Genomic DNA, 14097 nt, shown 5'->3' on the forward strand with positions numbered 1-14097 from the left:
TAGAAAATATAATTTATACTTACTCCTCTCAAAGGGAGTTACTGATGATTTTTGTACTCCACACCCTGGATTGTGATCTGTGTACATCAACTACTCACACTGGGATTTCCTAAGGTAGAAACTGGTTGTAACTGCGAATGATCTAGTTAGTGTGTTTGCTCATCTTAGAGATTTCCTTGATTAATATCTTACTGAAGATTTTCCTTTCAGTGTTGGGTATGAGAAAATGTATCATTTTCCCTTTTGACGACAGTTAAATGCATTTGTTGTAGGAAATTTGGAAAATACTGAAAAATACAAAAAAGAAGATAAAAGCCACTTGTAATGCCGCCTTGAGTGGTAACAGCTGTGAACATGTTGTGACACAGCTTGTTTTCTAATCTTATTATTTACGTCTCTTCCTCTTTCTCTAGAATTCAAAGTTGGTACCAAATTACAGGAATGGTTTTATAGCATACGTTTCAATATTTTATAATGTATGTTTTTTCCCATAAAATTCCATCATATGTATGTAGCTTCATTATTTATCCAATATCTTATTATGGAATATTTAGGTTGTTTAAAACATGTTTTTCATTTAAAAATATTACAATGAAGTGACTGCTTATAAATCTGATTATTAAAAATTCCTCATACCTGACCAAAGCAACCTGCATAATGAATGAGGCTTGGAAAATCCTTAGAACAACTCAGTTCGGCAATGGCCTCGGTTTCACTCACCATCCAACGTACACACTCCAACTGACCGTTCTAGATTGGCAAAAAGAAGAAAGAAATTCAAAGTAATTCAGGTTTGAAAAATACCTCATAGGGGCACCTGGGTGGCTCAGTCAGTTGGATGTCTGACTCCTGATTTTGGCTCAGATCATGATGTTACAGTTTGTGGGATCCAGCCGTGTGTCAGGCTCTGGTGGTGGCAGAGCCTGCTTGGGATTCTCTCTCTCCCTCACTCTGTGTCTCTGTCTCTTTGCCCCTTCCCTGTTTGCTTAAACAGGTTCTCTCTCTCTCTGCCTCTCTCTCTCTCGAAAATAAATAAAATAAACTAAAAAAAAAAAAAAAAAAAAAAAGCCACATGGGGCACCTGCATAGCTCACTTGGCTAAGTGTCCAACTCTTGATTTTGACTCAGGACATGACCTCACACATCAGGTTCGAGCCCCACATCGGGTTCTGTGTTCACAGCACAGAGCCTGCTTGGGCTTCTCTCTCTGTCAACCTCTTTCTCTGCTTCTCCCCTGCTTATATTCACTCTCTTTCTCTCTCTCTCAAAAACAAAACAAAACCTCACAGACAGTAATTTTGCCGAGGGAAAAAAATCACATGAATTTTGGTTCTTGTATTTGGCTTAATTTATTTGCAGTATAAGCATATCATGTATTATACTTCTGATCTGTGGTTCTGACTCAAAATCAGTTGGGGAATTTTTACGTAAATGCAGTTTCATAAACTTAATCAGTTGGTTTAAATCACTTTATTGAGGTATTCAGTACTATAATACTATAAAACATACCCTACCCTGTTTTAAGCATGTGATTTGAAGAATTTCAACAAATACATACTCTCTTGTAACTACTGCTCTAATCAAGATATAGAACATCTCCAGCGCCCCCTTTCCCCCAGTCTCTAGCACTCCAGGGTCTCAGGTCCTCACCTTTGCCCCAGGCAACCACTGATAGGATTTTTATTTTATTATGAGCATTCATGCCTCTGAGAGTCCACCGTGCTGCTGCTTGTATGAAAAGTTTGTTCTTTTTTACTGCTGCCAAGTATTCCATTGTATGAATATACCAATATCCGTTTATTCATTAACTCTGAGAATAGGCTTTAACCCTTGAGAATTTGAAATGGCAGGATTCCAAAAGAAAGAAAGAAAATAATCCTATTATACTGGCTCCAATGCTACCTGCACTGGAGGCTTTGGGGACTCTGTCCCCAAAGCGCACTGGCTTTTTCCTCCAGTGCTGAGATCTCAAACTGTGCAAACCAGGAAGGCAGCCGTGACATGTATAAGCTAGTCAGGAGGATCCAGACTTTGGAATGGATTTAAATCCTGAATCCACTACTTAGTTACAAGACCTCCAACAAGTTGCTTCCCCTCTCTGATAGTCCGTTTTCTCCTCTGTGAAATGGCAGGGATAGTAGTAATGACCTCATACAGTTACTGGGAGCAGCAGATGAGACAAAGCATGTGAGAGTCCTTGGCACACAACACTTATTACCTCTTACTAGCAGCACGCTCTTTTAGATCCTCTATAACACCAGCAAGACGTTCAGCCGCCTTCCCGGTTTGCCCAGGGTGGGGCCTCAGACCAGGAGAAAAGAGCCTCCGCGTCAGGGAGTGTGGGAAGCGTATTCTAAACATAAGATGCAGGAGGTAATCTCCTCATTATTCATCTACACCCATTTGCATATTGGAACTTCAAGTAGTCAACTCACAACTATTGGCAGCCCGAGACCATTCTTCTCCTGGGGGAACCTAGCAGGGCCAGGTGTGGGCCGAGTAGCTTCCAGGTGCCCCCACTGATCTGTCTCCTCCCTCTGCTGCCCTCCTTGCTGCCCGAGGAGGTTGGTCTGTATGGGCCGCCTCCCTTGCCCCCGGATTTGGCTGATGGAGAGTGGTAGTGGGACACCACGAAAAGAGAGTGAGTTCGAGGTCCCCTCTGTTCCTGGCTTCCCCAACCCCTATGGGGTTGCCACCGGCTGCTGAGTCCCTCTACCAGTCAAAGGTCAAAAATCAGCCAGTTCCTTCCTTCAGCCCCGTCTTGCTGGCACCCCCGGCTCTCAGACGGTAACAGTGCTCTGCTCTTAGTCCAGGACACTGCACTTTTCTTCTTGGGCTCCCTATACCCCACCCATCATCCTTTTGTGTATGGATCCTTCATTACAGATGTTTTTCAAACCGCACGCTTTGAGCAAGCCAACTGTGCCCTACCAGGATGAATCTACACCCAACAAGCCACTGACACCATGCGTTCCATTCCTGCTGAACGAACAAAGGAAGGAGAATAGTGGCGAGCATCTGCTAGGCAAGACCGTTCAGAGCAAGCAGCATGGACGCAGAACACAGGAGTATACGGCAACATTTCTGACTTTAACGATTTGAGTCTTGTCTCTTTTTGTCTTAGTCTAACTAAAAGCTTACTCATTTTTGAAAAAACCCTTTCATGGAACTAGAATTGGTTTTGTTGACTTTCTCTGTTGGTTTTTTTTTTTTCCCCCTGTTGTCTGTTGCATTTATTTCTGCTTCAATTTTCAAATTTCTTCTGCTTGCTTTAAATGTAGTTTTCTTTTCTTTTTTTTAAGTTTCCTAAGATAGAAGATTAAGCTGTTAGCTTTATTTATTTATTTATTTATTTATAAACAATTTTTTTGAGAGGGGAGAGGGGCGACAGAGGAAGACCAAGGATCTGAAGCAGGCTCCACGGCCAGCACAGAGCCTAAAAGGAGCTTGACCTCGTGACTCCAAGATCACGACCTGAGCCTAAATCAAGAGTGGGGTGCTTAACCAACGAGCCACCCAGGCGCCCCTAAGTTATTACTTTAGATCATTTTCCTTTTCTTTTTTTTTTTTTAATTTTTTTTTAACGTTTATTTATTTTTGAGACAGAGAGAGACAAAGCATGAACGGGGGAGGGTCACAGAGAGAGGGAGACACAGAATCTGAAACAGGCTCCAGGCTCTGAACTGTCCGCACAGAGCCCGACGCGGGGCTCAAACTCACGGACAGCGAGATCATGACCTGAGCCGAAGTCGGCCACTTAACCGACTGAGCCACCCAGGCGCCCCTCCTTTTCTTTCTTTTAATTCTGGCATTTACAATTATACATTTCATCCTCAGCATTGCTTTCACTACATCCTTAAATGATAATGTATTGCATTTGCATTTACCACCAAATATTTTCCAGGATCTCTTGTAATTTCTTCTTTGATAAGTGATTATTCTGGAGTGATTATTCTGGATACATGATAATAATTATTCTATTCATTCCAGACACTTGTGAATACCCCAAATTTCCTTCTGTTACTGACTCCTAAACCTCAGTTCACTATGGTTAAAAGGGCATACTTTGTATGACTTCAATCCTTCCTAATTTACAGAGACCTGTTCTCTGGCCCAGCATATGGTCTATTCTGGAGAATGTCCCATGTGTACTTGGGGGGGGAATGTGTATTCTTCTGTTGTTGTCTAGAATGTTCTGTTAGATGTCTGTTAGGTCTAGTTATTCCACAAGGTGATGTTGAAATAAATGTATTAAGTGACAAAATGCAGCCACAAAGGTGGAAGGAAACATATTGCTACTATGATTTTGAACGCAGCATCACTTGCCATAAATAGAAATACCAAGAAAACAAACAAACAAAATGTTATTACATTCTGGCAGGAGACTGTTTGCCTGAAGTCTCTGAGACTGGGGTCACTCACTGGATGTTAAAAAGGAGTGTCAGTAGGTTATGTCTCTGAAGTCATTTTTTCACCAGACCAACATGTTGTCTTTGAGCTTGATCAGAAAGGACTGAATGAGAAATGAAAAAGAAATTAAGGTTATTTCATTCCATGTCTGTTTAGCTCCTAAAATAATGTATCGTGTTGGCCCTATTTGAGAAACACACTGCTCTCACCTTATAGAAATCTTTCTTTCCAGTTATTTTTGCCAAACTGTTCCCAAAGGGGACTCAGTAATGCGCTGAACTGCCACAGTATTTAGTGCTGGGTTCCCCAGAAAACCCTCAATAAATTCTGCATGTAACTGGTAAGAATTTATTATGTTCCATCTAAGGAGTTTAAGTGTAGGGGAGAGGAGTTCTTAAGCCTTCAAAGCCGCTTTCCTCAGGTAATCTTTTTATGTGATATCCTATCTCTGACTTTGCTTCCTGTCAGCCCAGTCATATTATCTCAGCAACTTTTGCCATTTGTACCGAGTTTGTTCTCTTTAATAACAGCAGGGCTCTCAGAACTATGTTTAATGAGCTGAAACACCATCGGCTGGTCACTGGTGTTCAAAACAAGGTCCTAAAACAAAAGAATGATGACTTCTTAGAACTCCCTCAACTTCACCAAGGTCAAATTACACTGAATGGACTGAGGCAGGATTTGTGTCAGGACCAATTTCCAAAGGGGGTGGCACTCACAAAATATCTGTATTTACTGCTTTTGTAAATTCTAGATTAAAGGAAGAAATAGAAGATTTCCCTTTCTCATATCATTGCCTGGAAGTAAAAATATGAAAAGTCTGAGAGCTTTTAAGTTTTATGGGTTTGATATGTGTTCTTCATTAAAACAAAAAAACAAAATGCACTACAGTTTTATTCTTATTCTTACTCTTACCCTTACTCTTATTCTTCTTATTCAGTAATCTCTACACCCAACATGGGGCTTGAACTCACAACTCCAAGATCAAGAGTTGCACACTCTTCCAACTGAGCCAGCCAGATGTCCCAAAATGCCCTGCAGCTTAAGTTTCCATGCCGATTATATGATAGCAGTGTGTTGATTGAAGCAGTTTATTAAGAATGGATTAACAATATGGAAACCATAGAAAGAGTTTATACCCAGGTGGCTGAAATGCCACCAAGTTTCTTATGTACTGTCCTACTCTGAAGACTCTTAATCTGTGAAAACAAGCATGAAGGGATATAAACAAAGAAAAAAAAACCTTTCTCTTCCAACTATGTAGCTAAGATATACTCCATAATCTAACATTAGTTAGAAAAACCAATAAGACCTGTATTTTATAAACACTAAAACAGCAAGGCAAATGTCAATATTTATTGGCCATGCAACAATAATTTATTCATCACTGACCCATGTCCATTGATGATCAGACCCAACCCCTGCCTTCCCGCAGGACTCGGATCTAGGACTAGATCCTGAATTCGCCACCTCACACTTGAATTGCTGGTAACTTACCTGCCGTATCTATCTGGCTATCGGCTCCTTAAGAAAAGGGACTACGTCTCATTCAAATCTGAATTGCCTTCATCTAACATAGTACCTACTGGACTTGGTACACATTGTCAAACTCAACTATGATGCACCCTGACTTCGCATCTAATTTCTCTTTCTTCATGATGGCTGCCTTCAGTTCCGCTCTTAATGTGACACGGCAACATTCGCTAAAGGAAAGCGATATCTACCAAGGTCATAGATTTCTTATTTAAAAAAAAAATATTATTTTCTATAGCATCTTTGCAATAGTACATTATCATTGAGTAAAATTAAATAAAACAGAAAGCAACTTGTAATACGTAAAACTTTACCACATGGTAAATAGATTAACGATGCAAAAATTCAGATTTGCTTAAAAGATATGTGAGGGGCAGGCCAGCAACCACTTGTTTTTCAAATGTAACATGTTCTTCGGTGAATTCACAAACAGATTTCTTTAACTAGCAAGTTCCCCTAGTAAATTTCAAAAGTAATTCCATTTCTAAAAATTATGATCATTCAGCTTTTAGAAGACATAACTAGCAAAACACATATGTAGAAGCACAGGCTGTATTATATTTCCCTGAACTTCACTTCTGGCCTCTTCATAAATATGACTGAATTCTACATTTATTTGCCAAAGATCTTAAAAGTAATTTTAGTTTAATAGCTAACCTTCTAGCGATGTGTTATATTTTACAGAGGCACTCACTTGCAGTGCTATAAAAGACCATGTTTCCCTGACTCACAATTTCTAGGTTTTAACTCTTTCCCCATCAGCATTAATTTGTATAGATTTTGACAGATAGCGTACTGCGGTCCACCAAGAGCTAGACTCAAACTCGGCACTGACCCTCTAAACAACTTTGGGTCCTGAAGACATTTAAACTTCAGATGTGATCCATTAGAAGCCTGCTATATTATCTGAAATACTCCTGAGAGCTATCATTCCTTAAAATACACCTTTTCCTCATTTGTTTCGCTCATTATATTCACATTAGGAAAAAAATGAAACCGTCTCAGATAAATCCAGGTGTGGTTAAGAATCTGAATTGCAGTCACCAGCAGTAACAAAAGTTCTGAGAACTGCAATAGATCATTTTACTTCCTCTTTATTAGCTGACTCGAAGCTTACCCTCATTGCACAATAAATTGGAATGTAGTCTCCAAATCTCAAAGCAGTTAGTAACTGAAATGATTACTATCTTAAATGTCATATGCTCATTTGCCGTTTACTAGGTATACTGTGCTTCCCCCTCCCCACCCTACACTCATGTGTCTGACTTAGCTCACTAGGAATCTTAAAACAACAGTCAGGGGCAGCGGGGTGGTTCAGTCAGTTAAGTGTCTGACTCTTGATTTTGGCTCGGATCACGGGTCATGATCTTGCGGTGTGTGGGTTCGAGCCCCATGTCCGGCTTTGCGCTGACAGCGTGCAGCCTGCTTGGGATTCTGTCTCCATCTCTATCTGCCCCCATCCCCCACTTGCTCTTTGTATCTTTCTCAAAAATAAATGAAAATAAGACCTAAAAAAAAAAAAAACCCAAAAACCCCAACAACCCCAACAACGCGACTTTTAGCGGTGGAGGGCGCAGCCCCAACCGATCACCTTGATGGCCAAGCCTGCTGGAGTCAATCTCTCCGCATTCCGCTCACTGAGGCAGTCCTCTCCCATCAGAGACGTGAGGTGCTGCAGACATTCTGCGTGTCCCTGCGATGCGGCCACGTGTAAGAGATTGTTGCCACTCTCGTCGTGAATTTTGTCTAGGTTGTCAGCAGCTAGGTGGGGCTGTACAAAGAGTTAAGATTAGAACACTTAAGTCAATAATCAGAACGAGATGCTGTGGGGGTTCTGCTGTGGGCACTGGTAAGAAGAGATGATCTTCCGGAAGCTCTGGTGCCAATCCTGGGGATGTAGTAAGTCAAAATTCCTTACCATCAATTCTGATGACTGCCCATTACAGAGTTTGCTCTGCTACCCTTGAGAACATGAATTCTCAAGAGAGTTATCTTCATGGGAGACATGGAGACTGGGATAGGTCAACAAGACTGTGGAGACTCCGAGCTGGCTTTCTAAACAACTGCAATGATATTTATGGTAATTGGCAAATTCCCTCTCTGTCTACTCCACTCGACTGCTAAGTGCTGACAGCCAGACTGTGTTTTATTCTCTGTTGTAGGTTTGTTGAATGAAGGAAATACTTCTCTCAATCATCTCGTCTGCCTTGAACTACAGAGAATTGGCTTTCACTGCAAACTCCATGATGGCTGCCATGACTAGCGCCACCACGGGGTTCTTCTAGACACTTTCACCCCAGACAGACTCCTGGACGCAACCTGGACTTTGATTTTCTCACCTGTAGTGAAGCTTAGTTCCCTGTGTTAGTTCCAGTGTTGACAGAGACTGTTGGGTGAACTGAGAGGTATTATCACTCGGGAAACATGAAAACATGGGATGGACAAAAGGAAGAAATGAACCAGAAAGAAAAAGAGAGAAAGAGCCAGGAGAAATGGAAAACCTATTTTCAGCAGGAAAACATTTTTTTATTACTTTTTTTGGTAAAACCATTCAATCCTATTATCCTATAACAGTGAGATTTGGGATAATGGACCAAGCACATTGAACTTATCTCTGTATGGCTTTACCCTAAGTGGAATCACACTGCCAAGATATGATGATTTTCTTGAGTGAGACTTTAATTAACATCATGGTATCAGCCCAGGCTTGCTACTGTTTGATCCAAGTCTGGAAGCCAGAAAAGAACAATGCAGGCAGATGGGGTGTGATTTCGGCTGAGCTCTCTCTGAGCCGAGGCAGAAGAGGCTTTTCTTACACATCATGTTAACTCTGTGACTAGAGCCTTTGGAAAAGCTTCTTTGCACTCCCTAGACATGCAGAGCTGGACTGAGTAAAAGCCCCATGTAGGTCAGAGGGCAACCAAGCTCTAGGGTAAGCTCTATCTGCAAACGTTCTTAAACGTCCTGGTCCAACTTTTCTGAATAATGATCAGGATAAAACAGAAGACCCTCTGTTGATGGATCTGGCAGGTCCACCATCAGCAAGGAACACACACGTCCGCACGAGTAAGTGAGTGGGAACATTAGGGACCATTTGAAAAGGGAAAAGAAAGACATAAAGAGTCGTGTTAAAGCAAGTGCTGGACTTGTGTTTTTGTTTTATTTTTTTTTAATTTTTTTTTACATTTATTTATTTTTGATAGAGAGAGGCAGAGCACAAGTGGAGGAGGAGCAGAGAAAGAAAGAGAAGCAGAATCGGAAGCAGGCTCCAGGCTCCGAGCTGTCAGCACAGAGCCCAACGTGGGGCTCGAACTTACTAACCATGAGATCATGACCTGAGCCAAAGTCGGACGCTTAACCGACTGAGCCACCCAGGAGGCCCTAGACTTGTGTTGTTTTAGATTATGTGTCCCATTTCAGTCAAAGTCCTGCAAAGTTAAAGGGGAATAACTCTCCCTCTATAGCTGTTTATTTTCCCTGGTACTAATCCAAAGTTGGATTTTAAACTTCAAAAGGCACATCATCAAACTAAAGCTATGAGTAAAGATTAAGGCAGGATGGGAACAAACACTCATCATTCTGTTACTCATGAAGGAGTTGGTAAAACTGGAGTCTCTAGATTACCGAATTAGATCATACTCACCAGGAGAGATATCTGTCCTTCTTTAACGATGTTCAAGATGCTTTTCCCTTTTTTCAGATACTCACTCCTTTCTTCTGGGCCTTGGGAGCTGGTCCAGCTCACACCCCCGATCTGCTCTTCCAGTTTGGGTTCTGTTGCGGAGGACTGTGGATGGAAGTCCCTGAGCTGGCAGTCTGGCATTGCCTTCTCGCGCTTTCGACTATGAGGCTCACTAAAGGTCTTGTTTAGGAAGTCCTTGCTCTGGTTTTCAGGCTCGTATGCGGAGCCACACTTAACCAAAGGCGGTGAGCTCTCAGATTCTTCAGCAGAGAGCTTTTGCTGGTCGCGGATGATGGATGACGCTTTTCTCAAGTGAGGGCTTTTCACGGGAGAAAGAACACAGAATGGTGTCAGGGTGGACGGTGAGCTCTCGGCACTTCCGGGAGAACAGGCTTTGCCAGAAAGGCCATTGATGGTTGTGCACAAACCCAAAATTCTCTTATCTGAAGTCACCTTGGTAAAAGGGGCAAGCTGTTGACTGGATTTAATGTAAGGCACATCCAGAATCTCATCCATGTCGAGGTCATAATGCTCCAGTTCACCCAGCAAGGTGCTGGGCTCGGTGCTCTTACTTTGGGGGCCACTGTCTCCATCTCCAGGGCTGAGCTCCTCAGGTGGGGGGCCTGGCTCTGAATCACTCCCTTTCTGGTACTCCACCTTCTGGTTCTTTTGGTCATCACTTTCATTGTTGTCCAGAGTCTCTGGCTGGTGTTTCAGTGGGGAAACTCGCTTCACAGGACGGAACTTACTGTACACATCAGCGATGCCTGTGGGCTTCTGCGTGTTTGTGATGAGAGCCGACACACTGCAATTCCAGCTCGAACTAGAAACTGTTTTGAAATATATAAAAGGGGAGAGCATTACATTGAAACACTGAAGGTATCTTGGTCATGCGGCCAGACATGGACCACTCAGGTTATGTTCAAAGAAAGCCCCTGTCTAAGGGGACACCTATAGGGAGAAGGCAAATCAAACACAAGATATCCCAAAACAAATGGTTCATACTTACCACTAGAACACAGTGAGTGATAAAAGTGATGGCATATTGGCTCAAAATGAACTCAAGTAGGAAGCATGGTAAAAGGAGACAGCCAAAACAACAACAAACCCCGACATATTTTTAGGTTCATTCCCTGGATGGCTATACCTCTTTGGAAGTATTATGAGACTTGTCACCACCCGGAGAAGCAGAATTGGAGATAGGATCCTCTATGTTAAATAAACTTCCAAACTAGTTTAGGGAGACAAGGGATGAACGTACACACATGCGTATATGTGCGTGCACACACACATGCACATCCTTAAAGCTTAAGAAGTCTCATATAAAGAAGGAGTAAGTTATTTAATATTGGGCAAACTCAAACTGTGACCTACTGGGAGATTTTTCTCCCACAGATGAGTATCCCAACGAACCGTCGCTCGGGGAATTTCACCATGCTTTCTGGCATATGCACACAGCAACATAATTTATTTGTACTTTATAACTGAACACGCGGGAAGATTCAAAGCTGCCTTCCATTGTTGGCAAAGCTGGGAAGAACCAGGAGGAGAGGAAGTTACAAAGGGAGAGTGAGATGTGCAGGTTAGTGGTTGTTTTTTTTTTTTTTTTTTTCCTTCTCATTTCTCTGCGAAGCTCAGATAAAAAGTGCATAGTTTGTCTTTGAGTGAGGGTCTGGTTGAGATGGAGCGTCCAGTGAAAGAGCAATGTGTCTGGACGTTGAAGGTAAGAACACCATCTCTCCCAGTCAGCCTCATGAAAGGCAACCCCGTGCCTTCTCGTGGTGCAGGGTGACAGGACACCAGTCTCCTCCATTGTGATGATCCTGCCTCCTCTCTGGGACACTCCCCTGACTAGACCGATGACCCAGCTCTTGGAAACTTGTAGGTCACTGATTTATGGACCCCTCCTCCTCTTCTTCCATTACATTTACACCATCCCTCTTGGAAGGGGGGAGGTTTCAGGACATGCCTTCCAACTAGGAGCTCTCTCTCTCCTCTTCTGGAACAATTGGTGGGAAGTATTTAATCCCAAAGCATGTGCTTGTGTCTGTTCTTTGCTACTGGGCACAACCAAAGAATTAAAGAGATGGGGTGTATTCAGGTCTGTAACTTCTATGACAGTCCCCAGCTCCCACTAAATCTTGGGTGAAAGTGGCATACAAGTCATTAAAAGCTCCCCAAATTTAGATCGCTGGTCATTCTTGTTCTTACTGGGATATATCTAAAAGGATTCAGAGAAGTTCTGGAAGTAAGTTACGGAGGTGAGAGAAAGTGTTCTGAGCCTGAATGCGATGTAATTGTTGGTGGATGGCTCTTTCCTCCAAAAGAGACCAAAATTTCGCATAGGTTTTCAGAAGGTCTGCACTAAGCGGAATTATGGCTCTGAGACCTTTAACGTCTAAGAAGAGAACATTATGAGCTGTGGCGACAAGCCTGGATTCTGTCCAGTAAGGGACAGGTATTAACGAGGAATGGTCCAGGAGGGAAGGGAGGTATCTAGATGCCGTTAAGCTGCGGCACCTCTTTTTTTTCGCTGGCTCTGCTTCTAAGCTGTACCCAGTACTTGGCACAGAGAATACAATTAACAAACGCGAGTACTTGAATTTGAATCTCACTCTGCGCAACGCATTAAATCTCCTTCGAAGTGCCCAAAGCGCATCCTTCTCAGGGATTTACAGCTTAATATCACAGGAGACGAAAGCCCCCGTTAATAAACTCAGAGGAGTGATAATCACCAATAAGAGTTGGATCTTCTAAAGTTATTTATGAGAAGTAAATATGCAAAGGCAAAGCCTAATTCCAGTTGGTCCATTATATATTTAAAAGGTTTCCTATCCTTTATAGGTCCATTTTTCCCTAAAAATGTGAAGCTATGAAAAATTGTCTGCCAGAAACTTCCGCCAAGCTTTTCTCTCTTCCTTTCAAGAACACATGGTTACTTCTTTAAAATAGCAGAGAGATAGCAGACACAGAATTTACAATGTGTAAATATGCCTTTAATTTTATCCACTATTTTTTCTAAAAAGCTTAAAATACGGTGGCGTGTGTGCGTATGTGCACGTGTGTGTGTATCCCTTAACATTTCAGGAATACATACTAATTGTTAGGCATGGTATTTGCTAATATTTTGCCAATTACCTTGATTCCTTTGAAACTTCTTGAAAATGTGCATCTCAGGATGTGATAAAAACCTTTAAAGTCACATAACTTAGTGGACCAATACAACGAGTGCATTGTGCCAATACATTTATGTATTGTATAAGGTCGTGGGTTCAAAGGGCTACTCTTTTATGTTGGCTTTATTTACACGTGAAATTTTTTCCAAGTGATACAGGGAAATGGATACCATATGTTTCCCAGCTGTTTTGTACTGACAGGAGCCATTAAGAATGCTCTATGGAAATGAATTCTGTCTGAGTCTTATAAAAACACTTCTTTCCACAGAAGGGTCTAGAAACTGAAGAAGAGGCATCAACATTAGGCTTGTTGTCCTTCCTCTTATTTAAACGTATGACTCTTTTTTAGGCTGAGAGGGTGAGCTCTATGCTTTCTAGTCTGTGTCTTGATGACCAGGAAAAAAAATCCCAGTTACATAAAACTGATTGTTTAAGAGACTCTCATGAGACGGCTCTAATTTATTACTGTATATACTCATCTGAGGAAGAAGAGAAATTTTATTCTATACATAAAACAAAACTTTATATTGTTTCTCCTAAGCTGGGAAAATGAGCATTTTAAGCACAACATAAGAAAATGGAATACTTATGATTGAAAAGATTTTAACTTACAGTTCTGTAAGTCTACTCCAAATTTCATTTATACTATTGTTCTACCCCAACACCATAATCAATTTCTTAAAACACATGGAAATAAAGTTCAGACTAACTACAGTTACTAGAAAGATTTTGAGGCTAAATAGGTTTTCTGGAAATCATGAATAAAGCCTTCGTATGTTAAGCTTTAAATCCCTGAAAATTTTCTCTCTTATCTTATTAGATCTTTACAAGCTCTATGAGAACAGGGTCTGTGTCCAATTTATCTCTCTCTGGCTCAAAGTTCTCAGCAAACTGCATTATAGAACTAGGTTCTTAATGACTTCTTGGTTGGATGGATTCATTTTGAACATCTTATGAAAGTAAACATGTCTAATACACCTTAAACCTGTCTACCTGATTATGTCACCAATTTTCTAAAATGGTTGGTACGTAAGTGCAAATGTTTTTGATGCTGATTTATAGACCACCGTGATCTCTTCCAATCTAACTGGCAGTGGGGATGTCCCTGAGCTCCAGCAAGGTGGCCTCCAATTGCCTGCCATCCACACGTTGCCATTTCTGCCACAAGCATTTAATGTGAACCTAGGATAGCTGCATACTTGTCACAGGTAGATGTTCCAAAGCTGGGGTCTTACCCCTCTCCTCCCTTACTTGCTCCCTCCCTTTCTCCTCATCGGGCACACACACTCTACTGCG

At 41.7% G+C, this 14097-nt stretch overlaps 1 protein-coding gene across 7 annotated transcripts in view; it reads right to left on the reverse strand.

Moving 5' to 3' along the window:
• SNCAIP (synuclein alpha interacting protein) overlaps positions 1-14097 on the reverse strand; it is a 160722-nt gene that overhangs the window by 34913 nt on the left and 111712 nt on the right. For 5 of the 7 annotated variants that reach the window (XM_060636276.2, XM_060636277.2, XM_060636275.2 and 2 more), the window contains exons 4-6: positions 9587-10455; positions 7535-7714; positions 637-750 (exon numbers count right to left, since the gene is read on the reverse strand). In XM_060636276.2, the coding sequence (XP_060492259.2) occupies positions 637-750; positions 7535-7714; positions 9587-10455 (1163 nt within the window). Of the gene's footprint in view, positions 1-636; positions 751-3141; positions 3563-4422; positions 4492-7534; positions 7715-9586; positions 10456-14097 lie in introns of those variants that run through there. The other 2 variants (XM_060636282.2, XM_060636281.3) reach the window with 2 other exon arrangements.

This window comes from Panthera onca, chromosome A1 (genome assembly GCF_046562875.1).
Source record: "Panthera onca isolate mPanOnc1 chromosome A1, mPanOnc1 haplotype 2, whole genome shotgun sequence".
NCBI classification, from domain to species: Eukaryota; Metazoa; Chordata; class Mammalia; order Carnivora; family Felidae; genus Panthera; species Panthera onca.